Genomic DNA, 24,157 nt, shown 5'->3' with positions numbered 1-24,157 from the left:
GTACCGTGATGATATTTCTGGTGGAAATACTCATGTATGGGAATGATCATCACTCCAGTGTTGTTTTTTATTTTGCTTCTAGTCAATAAATTCCCAGTCTATTGGTCAATCATTAACACAGCCAGTGATGTCTCAAGCCACAAATTTACCAGTTCCACAAGGCATGTCCCAGGTATTTTTGTTTGTTTGTTTTAAGTTGAGTATTTTAAAATGATAAATTGTTTTTAAGCTAATTTTTAAAAAGAATACTCTTACAGATACAGTAAATCTCACCTGTGGGCATTTAGAATATCTGGGGATATTTTTGATTGTCATTATTTTGTGGGTGCCACTTGCCCTTAGTTTAGCAGGGAAGTGCCAAGTATGCTAATTATCTTTCAGGATGCATGACAGTTTTGTACCACAGAGAATTGCCCTGCTTACCATGCTCTGACACCTCTATTGAGGAACTCTACCAGCAGAAAGATATTAGAGATTGAAGTATAACTGTTCATTTTATTCTTTCTGTGTATATTGGAAGATCAAGTAATTTTACTCATGTATTTATTCATTTGTTGATAGATAGAACATTTATTGAGTTTCTTGCGTGTATCAAATATTGCAGGTGCTGACAGTACAAAATACACTAGTATTTTAGTATCTACACTAAAAGACTTTATTACAGTGACAGAGAACTAACTACATAGTTTAAGCTTAAGGTATAGATGCTAGTAGGTGTGCACATTAGATGGACACTTAATTCAGTCTGAGGAAGTAAAGGAAAACTTTTCTGGAAGAATTTTTGCTTCAGTCCTACAGGATGCCTAAATATAGAAATTAGCAAGACAAGGAGAAGTATTACAAAACTGATAAGAAATTACCTTTGATTATAAATTCCCAACTTGTAATTTATGACTCTGTACTCATTTGGTGTCTCAAATACATTAAAAATACTACTGATGCCCTGACTGGTGTGGCTCAGTGGGTTGGACATTGTTCTGCAAAGCAGAAGTTCAGCAGTTCGACTGCCTGTCAGGGCACGTGCCTGGGTGCGGGCCAGAGCCCCGCTGGGGCGTGCGAGAGGCAGTTAGTTATGTTTTTCTCCCTCTCTTTTTTCCTTTCTTCGCCTCTCTCTAAAAATAAATAAATAAAGTCTTTTAAAAATACTACTGAATAGTAGTAAAAATAATCCAAAATTTTCTTACTGTTTTGTTTGGCGTTAAATATACCTCGACTTAAAAGTTTCTAAATTGTAAATAATGATAATTAATAATTGGTGAAAACAATATTTTTCTAAAAATACCTTTGACTTATATAATTATTTAAATTATACATATGACACTTGTACAAATATATTGACAATGCAATAAATTTCCTAAACATCATAATTTTGACTTTTAGCAATATATGCTCATTTAAGGTGTTTATAATAGCACTATTATTAAATAGTATGTGCAGTTGTAGCAGTTTTTATCAGCATTGAGTCTTTAAATGCTTTTTATTCTGAAGGTTAACAGAATCTTTATCTAAAAACTTAGACATGCTTTCGATGTTTAGTTTATTAATCTCAAGATGCTAAATAAGCATTTAGTATTTTTAAAGGATCTTTCTGTAAAATAAAGAATATTATGTCAAAAATGTTATATATTCAAATCTCATTTTTTTGTTCAGTGATAAAGACAAACACATTGCCTCTTAGTTCTGTGGTTTTATTTATTCTTCCTGCTGTTTGTTTCTATCGTTTGTACTTAATAGAAGCTTTTTCTTTTGTGGTGGCAATGTAATTATCAAAGTATAAATAACTTCACTTATGATAAAATATTTGTATGACATATAACATTTCAAATAATATTTAAAAATAAAGGAATGAGTGAGTTGAGGTACCAAATTTGTAATATCTCATACCTAATGTAATCTAATACAAGATACATTTGGTTACTATCAATTTCAAAAGTCAGAATTGAATACTTTAAAAAGTAATATTCAGTATCCTCAATACAATCTTCTGAAGTAGAGTGAAAGTTTTGGGGAGCATTTCTCACTTCTAGATGCAGTCCCTCTAGAAGACTATTTTAAGACTAAGATTTCCAATAAAGTGAAATTCTTCCTGCTCTTATACTATATCCTGTGCTGAATATTCATGGAAAAAAATTAAATGAGTATAATGAAAATCAGTGTAGACTTAAGTGGTGAATCCCCAAATGTGGCTACATTTCAAGCAGTAGTAAATAGAAGCTGCTTATGACTCAGGTGAAACATAGAAAAGTAACATTGACAGTTCTGTTAATAAAATAACTTTTTTTTATTCACATATGTATTTATTCATTTATAATTGCTTATGTCTTTAAAAGGTTATGTTTTGTACTTACCTGAGAACAGTTTTAGTTGAAAATACGAGAAAAATATTATGGATGATTATCTGTCAGATTTTTGTAAGTTTCTAATGATGTACACAAAGAGGACATTCTGAGGATATCAGAATTTGATATGAGTAACTCTAGGTGCAGGCTGCTTTTTTAATTGTTAAAGAGTAGAAATGAAGTTAAGTAACATGTTCTAGCAAGTAGTAGAGCCACTATATGAGCTCATATCTTTCAACGCCTCTGTGTACTTTTTAATCAGTTAAGATGCAATCATAAGTCAGAAATTTGAAGATGGATAATAAAAACAATTGTCAAGTGGTAACAGAGATTAATTACCAAATTCTAGAGACTATAGGGATAACAGATATAGAAAGTAGCTCTAACTATAGTGAAAGGGGAAGGACCCAAGGAAGGAACAACTTGGAAGACTCCCCCAAACCACTTAAACTTTTCTCTTCCAGGCCAGGCTGAGATTCAGATCCCACTAGGGGAGATGTGGCTATAGCCACTGGATGGTAGAGAAGTTCACTGAGATGCCACAGACTAGGACTGGAGAGCAGGAAACCCCCTGCTGGGGTGCCAGTAAAATTTGCTGGGGAGCTGACCACTTGGATCCTAGTGAGACTTGCTGGAGAACCACCTGCTGGGGTGCTGATGAGACTCACTAGGAAGCTACTCACCTGCAGAGGAGCAAGAAGGAAAAGCGCCAGAACCAGAAAGATAAGCACCTCTTTTTGTAGTATCCCTCCAGCAGAGTCAACTGGCATGACTAATTTGTGCCTGCTGGCAAAGGAGAAATATTTGTAGAGTCCAGCTCTAGTATGACAAAGATGAGCAAAGATGGGTGAATTAGCAGAGGCAGTACATTGATAACTGGCATCACATTCTTAGCTCATGATGTACTACTTGCTTTTCACATTGCACAATTAAGAGGAATAGGTGATCCTAAAATATCTTATACTTTTTCCATACATGGTACTTCAGTTTCAGTTTTCAGCACAATTAGGAGCGATGCAGCATCTAAAAGACCAATTGGAGCAACGGACACGAATGATAGAGGCAAATATTCATCGGCAACAAGAAGAACTAAGAAAAATTCAAGAACAACTTCAGATGGTCCATGGTCAAGGGCTGCAGGTAAGATATTACTATATTTGATTTAAACAAAGCATGCCATTTACATTTTAATTTCTTAGGGAAATTGGCTGTTCTTAATTAAAGGTGACACGTAAGACAGGCTCCTGGTCAAGATGGAGGAATAGGTAAATGCTGTATTCGCATCCTCCCATGACCACATCAGAATTACAGCTCAACTATAAAACAACCAGTGTTGAAAACCACCTGAAATCCAGCTGAACAGAAGTCCCGTAACTAAGGAGATACAGTAGAAGCCACACTGAGACTGGCAGGAGGGGCAGAGATGTGAAAGGGGCTGGTCCCATACCCACATGTGACAGTTGAGATTATGCAGGGGTATCTCAGCTGCAGAGGTCCTCCCTGAGGAGCAAGGGCTCTGAGCCCCATTACAGGCCCTACACCCAGGGTTTCACGGTCAGGAATAGAAGTCCCCATAACTTCAGGCTGTGAAAACCAGTAGAGATTGTGGCTGAGTTCAACGGAGGGCTCCTCAAGTCCCAGGCCTTTCTCTTATGGGGCCTGCACACAGACTTACTGGTCTCACTTCCTCTGAGCTTCAGCACTAGGGCAGCAGCTTGAAAAGTTCTAGAGACATACAGGGAGGAACTGAAATATCTGGCTTCAGGGCGAGGGCTGGAAGGGCAGCTTTTTCCCAGGCAGAAGTACTGGCAGAAGCCATTATTCTTTTGCTGAGCTCTCCATCTGCAAGCACAGGCAAGTGTCATATCTTGAGCCTCTGTCAACCTATCACTGTTCCCCCCTTGCAACACTGGTAATTCTGAGACCCCGTCCCACCCAAGCTGCTTCCAGTGGATTTTTATATAAACAGCCTGTCTTGATATGTACTGCGAACTTTTCCTAAAATCTTGGTTCACAAACCCCAAACACATAACATCTGGCCTTGGCATGCCCCATTCCTCTTGCTAAGCAGCCCCAGGTGGCATCTGGCTTCAGTTTTCAGCTTAGCCTCTCCCAGGCACCTCCAAGTCCAGCACGAGTGGCAGCCATCTGAAGATTACTTTGTAGCTCATACCAAGTGACCCTGGGCAGGGCATAGGCAGTGGCTAACCCTGGCCTGCATCTCCCAAGAGGCCCCAGAACCAACACACCTGGTGGCTAACTTCAGACCACACCAGACCACCACCCAGCCACCTTTACAAATGACACTCAAAGGCAGGGTTGGCAGGTACCAGAGCTCTGCTAAAGCGTATCTTGCTTTATCCCCTGCACAACAGCTTCTCCACTGTAGTCATGGCCAGTCCTCATAATCAGCCTGAGAGCCCATCCCTCCCATTGACATGCCAACAGAAAATAAGACTTGGCTGCACCAGAAGGACACACAAAACCCACACATGGGACACACCTGGAACACCTGCTTCAGGTGACCAGGGAGGCTGTGCCACTGGGCCCCACAGGACACCTCCTCCATAAGGCCACTCTCTCAAAACTGGGGTATCTACCTGACACATAGAAACAAACACAGGGAGGCAGCCAGAAGGAGGAGACCAAGAAACATGTCCCAAATGAAAGACTAGAACAAAACTCCAGAAAAAGAACTAAACAAAATGGAGATAAGCAATCTAGTAGCTGCAGAGAGTTAATAACTGCTTATAAGAATGCTTGATGATCTCAGAGAGAACTTCAACAGACTGGAAATACAGAAATGAAGATAAAAAAATAAGGACCAATCAGGAATGAAGAATGCAATGACTGAAGTGAACATTGGAGGGAATCAACAGTAGATTACATGAATCAGAGAATCGAATCAGTGATTTGGAAGGTAGGTAGCAGAAAACATTCAATCAGAACAGCAAAAAGAAAAATCAAGAAAATGAGGATAGTTTAAGGGGCCTCTGGGACAATACCAAGCGTACCAACATCCATAAATAGGCATAACAGAAAGAAAAGAGAGGGAACAAGGAATTAAAAACCAATGTATGAAAAATAATGACAGAAAACTTTCCTAACCTGGTAAAGGAAGTAGACATACAAGCCCAGGAAGTGCATAGAGTCTGAAGCAAATAAACTCAACGAGGCCTGCACCAAGACATCATAATTAAAATGCCAAAGATTAAAGACAAAAACAGAATCTTAAAAGCCTCAAAAGGAAAGAACTTATCTTCAAAGGAGCTCCCATAAGACTGTCAAATGATTTCTCAACAGAATCTTTGCAGGTCAGTGGGACTGGCACAACGTATGCAAAGTGATGAAAGGCAAGGACCTGCAGCCGGGCTCACTCTTCCCAGCAAAGCTGTCCTTTGGAATCTAAGGACAGATAAAAAGCTTCCCAGATGAGAGAGAGCTAAATTTAGGAGTCTATGTAAAACATAAAACCAGTATTACAAGAAATATTAAAGGGACTTCTTTAAGAGGAAGGAACTAAAGATTTAAAATATGAATAATAAAATGACAACTACATATCTATCAACAACTACTTTAAATGTAAATGGCATAGGATGTCTGAGGGGATAAGAAAACAAGATGCTTACATATGCTGTCTACAAGAGACCCACTTCAGATCAAAAGACACACACAGACTGAAAGTAAAGGGATGGAAAAAGATATTTCATGCAAATGGAAGTGGGGGGAAAAAGCTGGGGTAGCAATTCTTATACCAGACAAGGCAGACTCTTAAACAAAGGCTATCACAAGAGGCAAAGAAGAACCATAGATTCCATTTCTGGGTATTTATCTGAGGAAACCCAAAACACTAATTTGAAAAGAGATGCATCATATTGTTCACTGCAGCATTGTTTACAATAACCAAGATACGGAAGCTACCTAGGTGTTTGTCCACAGGTAAATGGCTAGAGAATAGTGCATATATGTAATGGAGTGTGACTCAGTCATAAAAAAAGAATGAGAACTTGTTATCTGCAAAAATGTGGATGAACTTAGAGTGTTGTGCTCAGTGGAATAAGTTAGAGAAAAACAAATGCCATAGGATTTTACTTATATGTGGAATCTAAACAAACAAAACAGAAACAAACTCATAGATACAGAAAACATTTTGATGGTTTCCAGATGGGAGGGGCATTGAGAGGATGGATGAAAAAGGTGAAGGTATTAAGAAGTACAAATTGGTAGTTATAAAATAGTCATAGGGATGTAAAGTTTAGCATAGGGAATACAGCCATTTACATTGTAATAACTGTATGGTGTCAGAGGGGTACTAGATTTATTGAGGTGATCACTTTGTGCGTTATATAAATTTGTAATCACTATGTTGTACACGGGGAACTAATAGAATACTGTATGTCAACCGTAATTGAAAACTGTATTTTACATATGACATGCAGGAGATGCATTTCATCAGTTTATTAGTTAAACATTCATTGGTTACCTCAATATGATTGCATTTACAGTCCCTAAAGATAATTTATTCCATCAACATTGTATCTCCAGATTAGAGTCATCTTTTAGCAGTTCAGTTCTTAGTAAACTTTAATCCATGATATAAAAATGGTGTTTTGCATAAACCTTTAGGTACATGTTGGTACAGAATTAATTAATTAATTTATCTTTTTTTTTTTTTACATAACCTTGGTACAGAATTCATAATAAATCATTAATCTTTATTTTAATTAAATACCAATGGGTATAATTTCATAGTCTTATTTGGTCAACCACTCTAAAGTTATGTCTGTCAGAGACTAGGACTTTGGTGTAAGGAGGCTTTACGTGAAAGCGGCTTTGATCTAATGCTGTATATAAGTTATAAATAAGTGGTGGAGAGCTCCCAGTCCAGCAGTTGGAAACATGGTATGGCTAGGATGGAGGAATGATTGTGAAGTATGTTTCACTCAGTAATTACTTATTGCTAATTGTTCATTCAGAATGTCTTAGACTTGTTACTTGCTTTTTTAAACTTAAATTTGTAGCTTTTTTTTTTGCTTTTTTAAAAATTCATTTTTGTTTTTAATCTATAAAGCTCATTTTAATGTATTCTTTATTTTTAAAGATGTTTTTACAACAATCAAACCCTGGGTTGAATTTTGGTTCTGTTCAACTTTCTTCCGGAAATTCATCTAACATCCAGCAACTCGCACCTATAAATATGCAAAACCAGGTTGTTCAAACTAACCAGATTCAAAGTGGAATGAATACCGGACACATCGGCACAACTCAGCACATGATGCCACAGCACACTATACAGAGTGCATCAAGTCAGGTAATGTTTTGACTACAACGGGCTACAGAGTGTTCAGTGATTGAAATGTGTATTATTGCTGAAACAAAAGTAAAGCTCCATCTTGAACAATACTATATTTTAAAATTAATAGTAATAATTAGCAAGTATAGTACTATAATCATTATTAAAATATTTTATACAGAAGTGTTATGAAACTGTTGAATGTTAAATATTTTCATTATTTTGACATGTAAAAAATTTTGCAATTTTAAAAAAATGAACATACAGGCTACTTCTGTAGATCAAAAAGGTTTAACTTGCAAAAGAGGCTGATCAGGAAACGTGTTACCATAAGTGAAGAATAAATTCTTGAGGCAGTGAAGGCTTAATTAATATTCCAGGAAATTTTGGTAATTGGTGTGTATATGTGACTATAAATCCCAGGGCTTCAAATGACATGCATAAAAGTGACGAATGTTGGTTACTCTTTTTGGGCATTTGATAGAAAATCTTTATGTTTATTTTATATTATCCCTGTTAAGATCATGCTCCTTTTCTAAAATCATTTACCTTCGAGCAAGATATTGATGACTAATTAATTTTTAATTACTACAAGTCATTTTCTCCCAGAGTAATGGGTCCTGCCCCTTCTTTTTCTGTCATGTCAACTATTGTTAGAGTGATGTAGAAGCATACTTCCTGATGTAAATTTTTTCAGTTAATCGGTCATTAAAATCTCCTCTTTTCCAACAGAGTCAACAGAATGTACTGAGTGGGCACAGTCAACAAACATCTCTTCCTAGTCAGACACAGAGCACTCTTACAGCACCACTGTATAACACCATGGTAATCTCGCAGCCAGCAGCCGGAAGCATGGTCCAGATTCCGTCGAGCATGCCGCAAAACAGCACCCAGAGTGCTGCAGTTACTACGTTCACTCAGGACAGACAGATAAGGTAGTTACCATATTCCATTAGTTGCTCTGAAGTTGTAAATTAGTTGATTAAAAAAACAATTTAATTTTTAAAAACATGATTTTAGTTTGTTACTCCAGCCAGTATTCTTGAATTTGAAATAAAAACGCAGAATGTACTCATTGTTTAAGGACTTTATAATAAAAAGATAGCTACAAATTTTGTTTCCTTCCTCAAAATGTGCTACCAAATATTGTAGAATCCAAATTCTGCAACACACTGTTCTATGAATTTTATGACAGGCTTTTTATACCACTGTGAAACCTTTATCATTTTCATACAGATACTGGTGCGTTTTCATGCGCTAGCAATGGTTAGGGTGTACACTACCATAGTTGGTATATATTAATGGAGTAAAAATAGCATGCCTTTCTTGAGTTTGTTCAGTATTATACTAAGTGACCATAACATACCTCATTTAATTCCTTTTTTTAAAAAAAAATGTGTTAGGGTCTTTCATTTCCCAGATAAGAAAAAAGTGAATTTTTAGTGATTTGGCCAAGGACCTATAGCTAGTTAAGGGAGTGAAGGAGGGGTTCTGAATCCAAGCCTCAGTGTCTGATTTCAAAGCTCAAATTCTTAAACATATACTACACTAAACTTGTGTGGGCCATTCAGGAGACATCTATGATTTTATTTTAGTAGGAATAGCTGACTTAGAAACAAAGTTTTTGAAGAAATGCCATTTTCTTATAATGGGAAGCTTTTAACTTTAGGATTTCTATAGTCTTAAAACTTCTGTTTTACATACATTTTATTTGTCACCTATTTTACTGCAATGCAAGTAGGCTGCTGCTTTTGTAATACAACTTTGCTGTTGTATTAGGCCATGTAATAGATTATATTAAAACCCTATTAATAATTTCCAGAGAGTAAAGATCCAGGAGGAACTCATTCCTTCTTTTTTGGAGCTCAGTTCCTTCAAGGTAAAAAGTCCAGTTTTTAGCTCTGACACTCTGAAAGGAAGTATTATGAATGTGCTCCATAGTAATGCAGAGGGCAAGTTTTAAAACCTGAGGGGAAAAAAACATTAAATTAGAATGCTGATGTGCATTTTGGAGGACATGATTTATCAACTATTTGTAACCATTTGCTTTTGAGGGGGAAAAACTGATTTTAGCAAACATTTGTGTCCCTTCTGAGATGAGAATGGCACGTACTTGCCCCAAAAGAAAGATCAAACTAGTAAAAGCTATAGAAAGGTACACAAATCAATATTATTTGGTGTCATAAATACTTTGTAGATCTTTAGGAGGGAGGAAGTGAGCAACTTTATGGATTGAAGCAAGGAGGTGAAAGAGAAGAGTGTGGCTGGAGACAGTTTGATGGAGGAAATACCTGCTGTGAGTCTTAAAAGAGCTTGGCTCTGGGGGTGTTTGTGGCAGGATGTCTGGTGAGGGTATTCTAGGCAGAGAGAGCAGCATATACAGTACAAAGTCACAGAAGTGAGAGTTAAGCAGAAGTAGGTTGAAGAATGCCTTGTGGTTCCAGAGATGGATGAAGTAGTCTCATCACGTTTTAGCAGTGAGCAGTTGGGCAATTCAGATACTAATTCCTTTTACAATTACAGAAAAATTAGCACGCAGCACTTTGTAACTAACCCACTTTATAAATGTTAGTTGTTCCTTTGGTTTTTTTAATACATAAATTTAAATTTTTTATGTGTATTTTTTTGCATTAAATAACGCATTTGGTCCTGAAGCGTATACAATCTAGTATTTTATTTTCAAGTTTGACATGGTTGCAGAATAGACTTATTTGTCTCGTGGAACATATAAATAACAAAGGATGTGTCTGCACCAAGTCTAAATACTGTGTACTTTAAGCAGTCTGGCTGCAGTTATGTCATGCTACATCTACAGTAGAGTCATGTGCATTTCAGTTTTTTTCACTGTAATAGGGCCGTGTTAGAAACTAACTTATTTCACAGAAAAGGGAAATAAGAATAATATTCTTCCCTGAGGAGGCATCTTTTTTTGTTGTTGTTCTTTCATTAAAGAAAATAGAAGAAGGAAGGTGAGGAGGGAAGGGAGTATTAGTGAATTCTAACACAGTGAGTACTGTGCTGCATTGATACATTTATAAATTAAGGGTACTTTTATGCACTGTTACAGTGTCATTTAGTTTTGAATTATGATTGTTTAAGATATAACTTGCATGTAAATATCTCCTATAAACCTAGAGTTTTTTAAATTCCTTTGTGACAACTTTAAGTTTATTCAAGATTAGCTAAATGAACCTTGTGCCACATATTTGATTCCAAGTACCTAGTAATTTTTAAAAAGAAAAGTTTTAGCAGGTTTAAAATTTTTTGTTCTGGTAAAATATACATAACAAAATTTACCATGTTAAACCATTTTTTATGAGTACAATTCATTGGCACGGCATACATGCACATCCTTGTGACCATGACTGCCATCAGTATCCAGAACTGTCCCGTCTCACCAAACTGAAACTGTGCCCATTGAAAATAACTCCTCCTTCCTCCTCCCCTCTAGTTCCTGGAAACCACCATTCTACCTTCTAAGCACGGAAGTCTATGAGTTTGACTACTCTAGAGACCTTTTATAAGTGAAATCATACAATATATGTCTTTTGTGATTGGCTTATTTTACTTGGCATCATGTCCTCAAAATTCATGTGTCAGAATTTCATTCCTTTTTAAGGTTAAATAATACTCCGTTGTTTTTATATGTCACCTTTTGCTTATTCATTTTGTTGCTGGACACTTGGGTTATGTCCATTGTTTGGTTATTGTGAATAATGCTTGAGTCCCTGCTTTCAATTCTTTTGAGTATATACCCAGAAATGGAATTGTTAGGTCATATGGTGATTCTGTTTAACTTTTTGAAGAACTGTCTGTCATAACTGTTTTCCACAGTAACTGCATTATTTTACACTTTTACATTCCCACCACCAGTGCAGAAGGGTTTCAGTTTTTCCACATGCTCACCAACAGTGGTTATTATTTTCTTTTCTTCTTTTTGAGGGGGATGGTAGCCATTCTGGTGGGTGGGTGTGATGTGGTTTCTCACTGTGGTTTTGATTTGCATTACCCTGATGGCTAGTGATGTTGAACATCGTTTCATGTGCTTATTGACCATTTTTGTATCTTTGTAGAATAAATCTCTATTTAAGACCTCTTTTTTAATCTGATTATTTGTTGCTGAGTTGTATGATTGCTTTATATATTCTAGTTATTAACCCCTTATCAGAATATGATTTGCAAGTATTTTCTCCCATTCTCTGGGTTATCCATTCATTGTGTTGATAGTGTCCTTTGATGAATAAAAACCTTTAATTTTGATGTACAGTGTATTTTTTCTTTTGTTGCCTGTGCTTCTAGTGTCATATTCAAGAAATTACTGCCCTATCCAGTGTCATGAAACTTTTCCCCTATGTTTTCTTTTAAGAGTTTTATAGTTTTAGCTCTTAGGCTTTAACGTTTACTCTGTTTTGATTTAATTTTTGTATATGGTGTAACATAAAGAGTCGAACTTCATTCTTTTGCATGTAGATATGCAAGAAAAGTTGTATTTTTGTTTATGATCACTTCATTTTGCTATATACACATTTCTGTTTTACTGGTATCTCAAAGAGAATCTTTAAAAACATAAAATCAGTACATACAGCTTTAAAAAAACTGAATTGGCAATATCATTGGGTATTGTCTTAGAGAAGTATTCAGCCACTGCCTTTGATAATGTATATTTTGTATTTCTGACTCTCCTTCTCTTTCCTTCCTTTTACAGATTTTCCCAAGGTCAGCAACTTGTGACCAAATTAGTAACTGCTCCTGTAGCTTGCGGGGCGGTCATGGTACCTAGCACTATGCTTATGGGTCAGGTGGTGACTGCCTACCCAACTTTTGCTGCACAACAGCAGCAGTCACAGACACTGTCAGTCACGCAGCAGCAGCAGCAGCAGCAACAGCAGCAGCAGCAGCAGCAGCAGCAGAGTTCCCAGGAACAGCAGCTTACATCAGTTCAGCAACCATCTCAGGCTCAGCTGTCCCAACCACCGCAGCAATTCTTACAGGTAATTCTCCCCCACGGGCAGTCCGTCCCAAACCCATCCATTTACTTTAACATAATGAAATTAAGCACTAAATGGACACTTTTGTAAATGATCTGAAAAATTTATAAGAGCTTATTGTACAAGTTCAGTTTCTATGAAGAGAATGTTTGTCCCAGTTAAGCTGTATGTTCTTCCCCTCGTTAGTCCTTCGTAGACTTTTAGCCCTGCTGTGGACATAACCAATTATCTGAACTGCTAGATTGAATAAGTGACTACTTCCTGCCCATATCAAGGCAGTTTAATTATTTTATTTATTTTTTATTTTTAGAGAGAGAGGAAGGGAGGGAGGAAGAGAGGGAGAAAAACATCAATGTACAAGAGAAACACCGTTTAGTTGCCTCTTGCATGACGTGGCCCACAACCAGGCATGTGTCCTGGCAGGGAATCAAACCAGCAATCTACTGGTTCATAGGCCAGCACTCAGTCCACTGAGCCACACCAGCCAGGGCCTCAGAGCACTTTAATAGAGAGCCCTGTCTAGCTAGAGTTTCTGGAATTCAAGCAAAGGCAACTTTCTTCTCTCTCATTTTTTTTTTTTCCCTCTAGCAGCTCATCAAACTGTACTTTCTACAGGGCAAGGGTATTAAACAGGATTTCTAAAAAATTAGTATAGACATTATCTTAAATAATTTTTTAAAATTAAGTTTTATAATGATTTTTGGTTATAAATTATTATTAGAGGAGAAATACTGTGGACGCAGAATACTGTGGAACTTGGACTCTCAAGTCAGGCTACCCTGAGATTCAGTCACTGCTATATCATATAAACTCTGTGACCTTTGGCAGGGTATTTAACTTGGTAAAATTCAGTTTCCTCATCTGTAACATGGTGGTGCTAGTAGTTCATATCTCATGGGTAAAAGATGCATATGAATCACTGAACATAGTCTAAGGCATATTAACTAGCTATTAACTAGCTGTTGTTTATGACCACAGATGGTAAACACTCACTTTAACCAAAATGCAGACACAGATCTCATGTGGGTATATTAGGCAGGATCTGGCAGAATCTACTTATCTGAAGGATACAAAAGAAAGTTATTTAGATTTGTATCCTCACTGAGCGTGCTCAGTAGCAGATTATGACATCTGTAAATCCAGCCTTTTTTTTCTTGCCTGGGGGAGCAACTTTGAATGTAGGCTAGTCTAGACTTGTGCTATAGACCAACTGATGTAGGCCAGGCACATACCATCAATTTTAGAGTTGTACAACATATGTAATTAGATTAGATTATACTAAATCTTTAGTATAATCTTTATAGTAAAGATTTTTAGTATTATACTATATAGTCAGGCATAAAAATAGTGTTAATTTATTACCCATGGAGTTCTGATCTAAATGTAATTCCTAACCTTGTGATGTGGAAAATTAAAACAGGTTAGTGGCCTAAATTTCTCTGTCAAGTCATACATTGTCCCTTAGACCTTAGGCCTGTACTTCAGCAATTAATGACTGGCTTACCTATTGTTTTATACGAGTTAATAATCAGAATTTATAACAAGTTATAACTTATTATCTTGGGGAAATATATCCAGTGAGAATTAAAAGCTTAAAAAAGGAGAGGAGTTGCCTTAAGATCTCAGTCTTCTAAGTCTATCAGAATGAGTGCCCTTAAAAGAATGAACATTCTCTTATCCCCTCTTTTTTTATATCCTCACCCAAGGACATTTTTTTCATTGCTTTTAGAGAGAAAGCAGGGTGGGGACAGAGAGAAATGTTGCTTTGAAAGAGAAGCGTCGATTGGCTGCCTGCTCACACGTACCCCTACTGGTGTTTAAACGTGCAACCTGAAATGTGCCCCAGACAGGAATCGAACCCATGACCTTTTGGCCTGTGGGTTGGCATGCCAACCATCAGAGTCACACTGGCCAGGGCTATCCTCCACTTCTAAAAGCAGCATTCCAGGACTTCTAGTCAAGATGGAGGAATATCCCTCCTTACACAACCACAGCAAAGATTACGGCTAGACTACAAAAAAACCAGCACTTAGAATCATCAAAAAAGTGAGCTGTATGAAAGTCTGATCACACAGGAGTTAAAGAAGTCACTTTCATCCTTATGGGTAGGAGGGGCATAAACATGAAGATGCAGAGACATGGAAGGGGTGGTCCCACACCCACAGTTGGTGGGTAAAAATCAGGAGGGTTAGGTTACCTCAGGAGTGAGAGATCCCAGACCCACACCATAACAGCCCCGGGTTCCAGTGCCAGGAACATAACTCCCTATAACTCCTGCCTGTAAAAACCAGTGGGGGTTGGGGCAGCGGAAGAAACTGCAGGATTCTTAGGCATCTCCTCTGAGTCAGGGCCCACAACAGACTTAGGACTATGCAGACTCACTCTCTCTCTGAGTTCCATCACCAGGGCAACAGCTGGAAGGGCACCCGTGACATACAAAGAGAAGCTGAAGTATCTGGCATCAGGGAGAGTGACAGGGGACAACTTCCTCCTGGACAAAGCTCCAGAGGCCAGGCAGCAGCCATTGTCCCTTTTCTAAGCCCTTGCCCACACAGAGACAGAGCCCGATACCCTATCTGAGACTCCATCATCCTGGTTCACATGGGTAGCCCCATCGTGGCAATTACCTCAGACTCTGCCCCTTCTAACTCAAGGGTGCGCTTTTCTACATTAGGACACACTACTAAGACAGGGAGTCAAACTAGCTCTACCTAATACATAGAAACAAATACAAGGAGGCTGCCATATTGAAGAGATAAAGAAATATGGCCCAAATGAAAGAACAGAAAAAAACTCCAGAAAAAGAACTAAACAAAATGGAGATAAACCAGTTACTAGATACAGAGTTCCAAACACTGGTTATTAGAATGATCAAGGAAATCATTGGGTACTTCAACAGCATAAAAAAGACCCAGGCAGAAATGAAGTTTACACTGAGTGAAATAAAGAAAAATTTGCAGAGAATCAGCAGTGGAGTGGATAAAGCCCAGAATCAAATCAATAATATGCAACATATGAAAGAAAAAAAATATTCAATCATAATATCGAGAAGAAAAAAGAATCCAAAAACATGAGGATAGGGTAAGGAGCCTTGGGGACAACTTCAAATGTACCAACATTCGAATCATAGGGGTGCTAGAAGGAGAAGAGAAAGAGCAAGAGATTGACAACTTATTTGAAAAAATAATGAAAGAAAACTTCCCTAATTTGGTGAAGGAAATAGACATACGAGGTCTGTCCAGAAGGTATCCGGCCATGTAGTATGAAAAATAGAAACATTTATTGAAGAAGATACAAGATCCAAAAAACATTGTACATAGGACAATGACACCTCAGTCCCCTTCAAAGTAGGCACCTTGAGACCTCATACAGTTCTCCTAATCACCATCAGCTGCCCTGTCGTATTTTCCTGAATCTTATTGATGATCTAAAATCTCTTCCCTTTCAAAGGTGATTTTAGTTTTGGGAAAAGCCAGAAGTTGTAGGTGCCAAATCAGGCCTGTAGAGGGGCTGAGTCACCTGGGTGATTTGGTGTTTCACCAAAAAACTGCATGAGATGTGAGATGTGATGCATGAGCAGGTATCACCAGGTTGCCCATAGCTGTGGCCTTCTGAATCATCTGAATACTTTCCACGGAGGAATGTTGAAGCTTAATGCAAAATCTGATGCAGGTTCATTGGTCTACTCACTCAGTCATTTTGAAGGCAACAGCCACCCCAGTACACATGCTCACTCAGTGGCTTCTACCTCCCCCACTGACTAGTCCAGTGAATCCATCATTCTTCACACATGCTCATTCCCGTCCACTTTTCTGGGCTGCCAGGTTACATCAATGTTGCACAAACCATTCTCATTATAGTCATGATGGCTGGACTTTTTCCGGGCAGACCTCATACTAGTTCAGGAAGCACATAGAGTCTCAAACAAGATGGATACAAAGAGGCCCACACCAAGACACATCATAATTAAAATGTCAAAAGTTAAAAATAAAGAATCTTAAAAGCAGCAAGAGAAAAGCAGATAGTTACTTACAGTGGAGTTCCCATAAGACTCTCAGCCAGTTTCTCCGAAGAAACTTTTCAGGCTACAGGGGATTGGCAAGAAGTGTTCAAAGTCAGGAAAAGCAGGGACCTACAGCCAAGATTGCTCTACCCAGCAAAGTTATCATTTAGAGTAGAAGGGCAGATAAAGCGCTTCCCAGACAAGAAAAAACTAGAGTTCATCATCACTAAACCATTATTATATGAAATGTTAAAGGGACTTAAGAAAAAGAAGAACAAAACTGTGAACATTAAAATAGCAATTAAATTCACAACTATCAACAATTGAATCTAAAAACAAACTAAGCAAACAAGCAGAAGAGAAACAGAATCATAGATGTGGAGATGATTTGGAGGGTTATCAGTTGGAAGGGGGGAGGAAAATGGGGGAAAAGGTTCAGGGATTAAGAAGTACAAATTGGAACAAAGTCGCCATGGGGTTGTAAAGTACAGTATAGGAAATGGACAAGCCAAAGAACTTGTATGCATGACCCATGGACATGAACTAAGTAAGGGTGGGGGGATTGCCAGAAGCAATGGGGGTACTGGGTGGAAGAGGGTGGTAAAGGGGAAAAAATTGGGACAACTGTAATAGCATAATTAATAAAATATATTTTTAAAATAAATAAAAACAGCATTCCAAAGACATGGGATCCCTAAAGAAATAATATAGGAAATACCCTTCAGAAATACAATCCTAAGTAGATAGTAAATATACAATTTGGTTTTTCTCACATATAATACTTAGTTCCAAAATGTATCTCTGTTGTAATCCTGTAAGGCTTATGAATATCCTGAGTTCTTTATCTTTCTTACAAAAGCTTTTCCTAATGACAGAGAGAGAAAGCAAATTGTCTAGATCCTTGGCAAAGCTTAATGGTTCTTAAAGTTCAAGGATTCATGTGTGTACATGTGTGAAGGTGTCCTACATACATAGTTGCAAAAATCACCCAGCACAGTTTTTACTTTAAAATTTGGAGCTCTGCATCAAGTTGTATTGTCAGTAGTAAGGATGGACTTGCATTGTAAATACTCAGCTTGCTTTTGGCTAGTTTCCTTTGTGTCTCTGGAAGTAGAAATTAGGTGAAAGAAACAGATCACTAGAGTTGAGACTTGCCCAAGGTCACACAGCTGATCAGTGACAGAGCACAACTCAAATCCAGGGCTTCTGACTTCTGATCCTGTGCCCTTTTGTGTTTTGTTCTGTTTTATTATTCCACAGTGCTATGTATAGCATTCAAGGCTCTAACTTTGTCCTCATTTTTATAATACTTTAAAATAATAGTGATGTTAATATTTAATATTCATAGAAACCCAGTTTGGGAGGCACTGTGATTATCCTTATTTTGTAAGAGAAGAAACTGAGGCCCAGAGAAGTAAATAGCTTCTTGACCAAGTCATACATTTAGTGACAGAGCAGTCAGAGTTTGAGCCCAGACAGTATACGCCAGGGCCCACGCTGAGCCACTGAACTGCTGCCCTGACCGACTGAATGCATCTGTGCAAAGGCATTCCTGTTTGACCTCCGGGTATGTGTGTTTCATGTTTTCTTAGATAGGCTTAAAATTTATTATCTTTAAAATTGTGGCCTTTAAGACATACAAAGAGAAAGAATATGTGTGGTTCATCTCAAGATATATATTACTGTCTGTATCAAAATCTCCAACTCAGAGTCCTTAAAAAAAACGAAATTTTGGCCCTGTCTGGGAGTAGCTCCATTGGTCAGAGCATCATCTCACTACGCCAGAGCTGCAGATTTGATCCCAGTCAGGGCACATACAAGAATCAACCAATGAATGCATATTAGGTGGAACAACAAATTGATGTTTCTCTCTCGCCCCCCCAACCATCAAAAAAAGAAAACTACATTTTAAAAAATGAAATTTGTTACATTTTCAAAAAGAGGGAAAAGTCTCATAAGCATTTTCCAAAATGTTATTTTTTAAATGAGAAAGCAACAATTATGTAGATTATTTAAAGATGTTTGTCTCATTGGGGAGCGGAAAACTTAAGTAAATCGTAATGTACATAGCATAACAGGGGTAAAGCAGTATTGCATAATCCATTTGTTTTTAGACTTCTAGGTTGCTCCATGGGAACCCATCGACTCAGCTTATCCTTTCTGCTGCATTTCCACTACAACAGAGCACTTTCCCTCAATCACATCACCAGCAACACCAGTCTCAGCAGCAACAGCAACTGAGTCGGCACAGGACTGACGCTTTGACCGATCCTTCCAAGATTCAACCGCAGTAGCACACGTCTCCTCTCTGACCTCAAGGGAGGAATGGGTTGGCCCATAAGGAGTTGCTCAGATGTTCTGACGATTAGGAGGAAAAGGTCTAGTAGTTTCATGAGATGCAGTATTGAGTGTTCTAATTCCTGGAATTAGTTAGCAGGGAAAATGCTGCCTAGTGGTACAGATGTACATTACATACCAGCCATCAGGAAATGATCTTAGGGCCATAGCCAATTCTGACAGTGTTTTCATTGCCCAGATATTTTTTGATGGAAAGAGTATATTGCCAAATGTTAAGAAGCTCAGCTATGAAATATGACCTCTAGTGAGTCAGAAAGGCACTAACATTGTTAGTAACTTTGAGTGGTTCTGTGCCTGTTTTCAGGAGTTTGCTTACAATGATGCCATGAAGACAGTCCAGTAGACCCAGTAGGCCCTCTTCCCCAAACCCTCCCCCTTTTCAGATAATGACGAAATCGTAGTTTCACAATGTTGTGTGGGTTCAAATTCTCTATGTACAGATGCTGTAAAAATACTATGTATATGTCTGGATACAAGAAAAGAAAGCAAAACATTTTGTATGCTGCATGAAAGCATTATCTCCTTCTTAAAGGTATGAGTACATTTCCTTAGATTCTAATGCCATGTGCAGACTAATACATCCTTTATTTTCCCTTTTGTTTACAACACGATAGTGTTCCATTCACTTTTCCAGGGCACAAGTCTTTTGTTCATACTTGGCTATGACGTCACAGTTTGTTCAGAGAGGTATGATGTGCTGCTGGGAATGGATTTTTTTTTCAGGTTAAATGATTGAAATAACAGGCTTTTCAAGTTACTCAGAAGTATCCCTCATTTCATTGTTTTTCAATAATGTTTGAAGATAGGATTTGCACTGCTTTATTTTAGAAGGTTGGGAGTTTTGATGATATATTTTGATATAGTTCATAGTTGGAATAGATGTATAAATGGCTTTCAACACCTGAAAGTAATTTCATGAATGTTTCAGTTACAGGAGTAAAATTTGCACACAAAACATTTTAGGCACTTTTTAACATTCTCACTGGTGGGAATTTTAACTTTTAGGATTTGTTGGAATCTTTTTATTATCCTTCACAATTTCAATGGTTCTTTTAGTCAGAAATGATTCAGGGTTATTTGAGGGGAAAAAAACCCATAGTGCCTTGATTTTGATTCAGGTGGTAACTCACCGTGTTGAACTCATTGTCCAGTTTCAGTGGCAGTTTTGAAACCTTAGTACATTTTTTGTAGCATGTGGGTTTCAGTGCCATCATTCTCCCAAGTCCCTATGAAGACTGCTTCGAGTCTCTGGACGGGAGGTACAAATAATTTAGAAATAAAAGACGACATCTTCACACTCTCAGAGTCATTAATGTGATCTTAAATTGTTTTCCTTGGCATTTTTTTGAAGCTAAGTAGTCATTGCAGAATTACCAGTAAATACTTGTTCAATATGATTTCTACAAAGAAAAAAGAAGTGTAGGAATTTGCTTTGCCTTCATACAACACTGGAGTAATGTAACTCACATGCTTTCTAAACATGAACTAAGATTTCATTTGGCAATTTCATATTCCAAAGGTAATAAATTCTAACAGAAGTTATATTCATAAAAAAGCATTTTATATATTCTATGGTACTAATAATTAAATTTACAACTATAGAGCAAGGGAAAATTAATGGAAAATATCTTATTAGAATATCAAAAATTATTACTGAGGAAAGGGAAAACAGCAAGCTGTAATACATTAAAATTGAACTTACAAGAAAATGTGTAACAGAATTGAGGCTGTTAAACAGGAAAGGCTTTGAACAATGAAGATAACCTAATACAGACTTGCTAGATGAAGGAGTCAGAGGAACTCTTACGTCCATTCCTAACGCTTTTCTGTCCTCAGCTTTGCTGTTATCCTTAAGGGATCCGTTGTCTTTCCGTAGAAAACCATTCCTGGCCACACTTAAATTAGAAAATGTTGCAAATGAAAACAACCAAAGAAAGTTGGTACCTACCCTTCTATTAAGAGAAGTGTCACTAGATACCAATCAGTAATCAACATATCAAGAGCTCCTCTTCTAGCTGAATGATCATCCAGAAGAGATTTCTGACTTTCTCGTGAATGTCAAGGATAGTTGTCAAGAGTATATGTGTACTTGAGCATACACACACATAGACAAAATTGATGTTGTAAAATAGGGCAACAGTATTAATTTCCTTCCCTTTCAAATTGCCTTGTTAACCGTGTTATGCCATTCCATATATATCTGAGTTGTGCCTCATTCATTCATGGGTGATATCTAGTGATAGGGATTTATCTAATAAAAGAGATGAAGAACTATTAAGGTTTATCTTCCAAGTACCATACTTAAAAGAAAGATGGTGGACCGTGAGTACTGTGTACTTAGATTTAAAAAAGCCAAGCCTAAAACAAATTAGGCAAAATCTTGCATTTATAATTTCTGTTGTTCCTCGCAGCTTTTTTCTGCTTAGGATTGCTTGCTAAATTTAAAGGAGCAGCTACCTGCTTTTCCTTTGCTGTCAGTAGGCATATGTTGTGTCGGAAGAGCTGCTAAGCACCAGCTGCCTCTTAGCTCCTTGTTTAACTGACTTCCTCTGCTTCACTTAGATTGCAAAGCTGTCCTGCTCCTTGAGGCCTGTGAATGGGGACTTGCCCGTTCTGATGAACATTCAGCAGTTGCCTGATCTCCATTCATTTCTGTAGCCAAAGTTGTTAATTAAAATCCTAAATCTAAGTCATGAAAAAACACCTAAGTAGGAAGTACCTTTAAGCTACTTAAAAACCATCTTTCCTCTGCTTTACTCTCATAGTCATTTTTTTCTTCAAAAGAAGACATTTTATTCTGGGTGGCACTTTTTAGGTATGAAACTGTAGAAGATCAGGCCAGATGATCAGCTGTTGTGCAGTGGTTATCTTGCTTTGGCTGCTGCACACTGAGTGAGTCAGTAAGTATTGTTTTAACAAGTAGAGAAGGACCAATAGAATTGCTGCTGGGAGTGGTGTCAAACCCGAGCCTAGACACTCACAAGTACTCTCTTTTCTGAGTGCAAAATACTGACCGAAAAGCATATCTGGAGGGTGGGGTAGCATTAAGTAAATACTAGAGTCTCCAAACTCTGTCCTAAGTTGAGGGGGTAATTTGAGTCCTGTGCTCTGGTTTAGGAATATACTAGTAATTAGAGAATGCCTGTGACTTTGAGTGGTTATGGAATACTGAGTGCAGGACAGTGGAAATGATAACTTGGGTTCTTCAGAAGTGCTGTAGTTGTTGGCTGTTGCCTTAAAGCAGTCTGTCTGCAGTTAGGGCACTGCCGCAGCGCAGCTCTGTAGTGGGCATTGGGCACTGAAGGGAGATGAACCCTTGTTCAAGAAGCCTTAGATAGGGGTCCTACAGACAGGGGAAAGTTATTAACTGGATATTACTCAACATGTTTAAAATGTTTCCACTACATTGAGGTAAAACTTTTTTTTTTTTAAAGTAGAATGCAAATAGCATTTTACTCTAGTGTTGTTCATTTATTTTTTTCTTTGGTGATTGAAAGTTTGTTGATGAACATTTGTATAAAACTCATTCAAGTCTATGACCTTTCCAATATCTGTGACCCTGTTCACAGTCTCTTGGGAGTCAGTGTTGGAAGGTATAAACACTGGATATTGCTATTGCTGAGTGAGTCTACCCAGGAGTAAGTCGATCGGAATTTTTAGGTGGTAGAAAAGAAACAGCACAAAGGCACTTGCCATTTTAATAGTGATTGAAGAAAGAGAACCTTTTCAGTTTGTATGAGTTGGGTGAGCATTGTTCTAAAAGGAGCTTCTGAAGTAACTGCAAAGGAAAAGAGTCGACTATTTTTATAGCATATTTAATATATTTGTATATAACTATGACTATAGTAGGAACCACCCTCCACATGCCTCCCACTTTTCTAATCCCCCCACCCCTTGCCATAGCACTAGTTAGTCTCGTCCGCATGGGTAATGTGCCTATCGTCAGCCTACCAAAAGATAGTGCTGCTGCTTTCTGAGACAGGTGAGAAGACCCAACTCTCATGCCTGGGGATCCTTTTATAGGAATAGCACACACTTAAAACAACATACCACAGTTGAAAAGCATCATTTTGAAATATAACAAGCACTTTATTGCAATTATTCATTTTGATAAAGTTTGTCTTAGGCATTATCATTTCTAATGGATCCCCAAATCATCACTTAGGTGAAATTTTAAAATGACACATTTCTGAGAAATGTTTAGATCCAGTGAACCGTAGTAGGTTTATGGGAGTGATTTCAAGGTAGCCAAATGAACTTTGACTTTTGTTTTGAATGTGGTGGAGTTGAGATTGTTGATGCAGTCCATTTAGACACTATTGTAAACCTATCTTGCCTAATGTGTGGACACCAAAAGAGCCTGTTTATTTTCAGACGTGTAGGAAAATTTTATCAGTGTGAATAGATGTACAGAACTAACCTAAAAGTGATTGTTAGTAATATTTTAGAATACAATCATTTCAAGAATTATTCTGGGTGTTTTAAATGTGCTCTGAAATGTTGGCATGTCATTTCAGCGTTCCCATTTGAATTGCTCTTGTAATATTTTTGCACAAAAAGGACTAAGAAAAAGACTACTTTGGTTGAGGAAAAAAGTATTTTTATTTTAATGACTCCTGTGGAAACACTGGGGATGAATTTTGTTGGTGTAGTTATAATTCAGGATATTTAAAACAGTATTGAACAGCTCACAAGAAATTAAACAAATGTGGATATTTAAAAATTAAAATTCCATGTGACTGTTTTGCATATTTCCCCCCATGTCATAATTTAACACTACATTCCTTGTTTTTCTTAAATAAAATACTTTGCAGGTTGTTTTGAGTATTTAACATATTTTGTAAGCTGCCTGGGTTTTCCTAAGGAAATGTCCTTTAATGAAATAGGATATAGTTTATGAAGAAATTATTAAGTGAAATTCCATTACCACCACCAGCAAACACTGAGGTGCTGCATTAAGTGACAATCAAAATAGTGAGTATTTATGGAAGAATTTAGAAAGTGGTTTTAAAGAAGAAATTGCTTTGTAAGCAGTTCTCTGGGTGTCTTGAATAAAAATGGCTAAATGTATTTATTTATATTTTTGAATATATTTGTGCTGTTTTCTTATCAAAGCGATCTCATAGTGTCATGTATTTAATTTTTGGTTTCTTTTGTTTTGCCTCGTAGTCTTTTA

The 24,157-nt window shown here is 37.4% G+C and overlaps 1 protein-coding gene across 9 annotated transcripts in view; it reads left to right on the top strand.

Moving 5' to 3' along the window:
* Positions 1 to 24,095, top strand: part of CLOCK (clock circadian regulator) — a 125,044-nt gene extending 100,949 nt beyond the window's left edge. For 8 of the 9 annotated variants that reach the window (XM_071221280.1, XM_071221279.1, XM_053923297.1 and 5 more), the window contains 6 exons: positions 83 to 172; positions 3,327 to 3,479; positions 7,441 to 7,650; positions 8,365 to 8,567; positions 12,338 to 12,623; positions 18,738 to 24,095. In XM_071221280.1, coding sequence (XP_071077381.1) covers positions 83 to 172; positions 3,327 to 3,479; positions 7,441 to 7,650; positions 8,365 to 8,567; positions 12,338 to 12,623; positions 18,738 to 18,917 — 1,122 coding nt within the window. In that variant the 3' untranslated portion in view covers positions 18,918 to 24,095. The remainder of the gene's footprint in view (positions 1 to 82; positions 173 to 3,326; positions 3,480 to 7,440; positions 7,651 to 8,364; positions 8,568 to 12,337; positions 12,624 to 18,737) is intronic. The other variant, XM_053923298.2, reaches the window with a different exon arrangement.
* The last annotated feature ends 62 nt before the right edge of the window (positions 24,096 to 24,157 follow it).

This window comes from Desmodus rotundus, chromosome 4, assembly GCF_022682495.2.
Source record: "Desmodus rotundus isolate HL8 chromosome 4, HLdesRot8A.1, whole genome shotgun sequence".
Lineage (NCBI taxonomy): Eukaryota > Metazoa > Chordata > Mammalia > Chiroptera > Phyllostomidae > Desmodus > Desmodus rotundus.
This window is presented reverse-complemented; position numbering and strand designations above follow the sequence as displayed.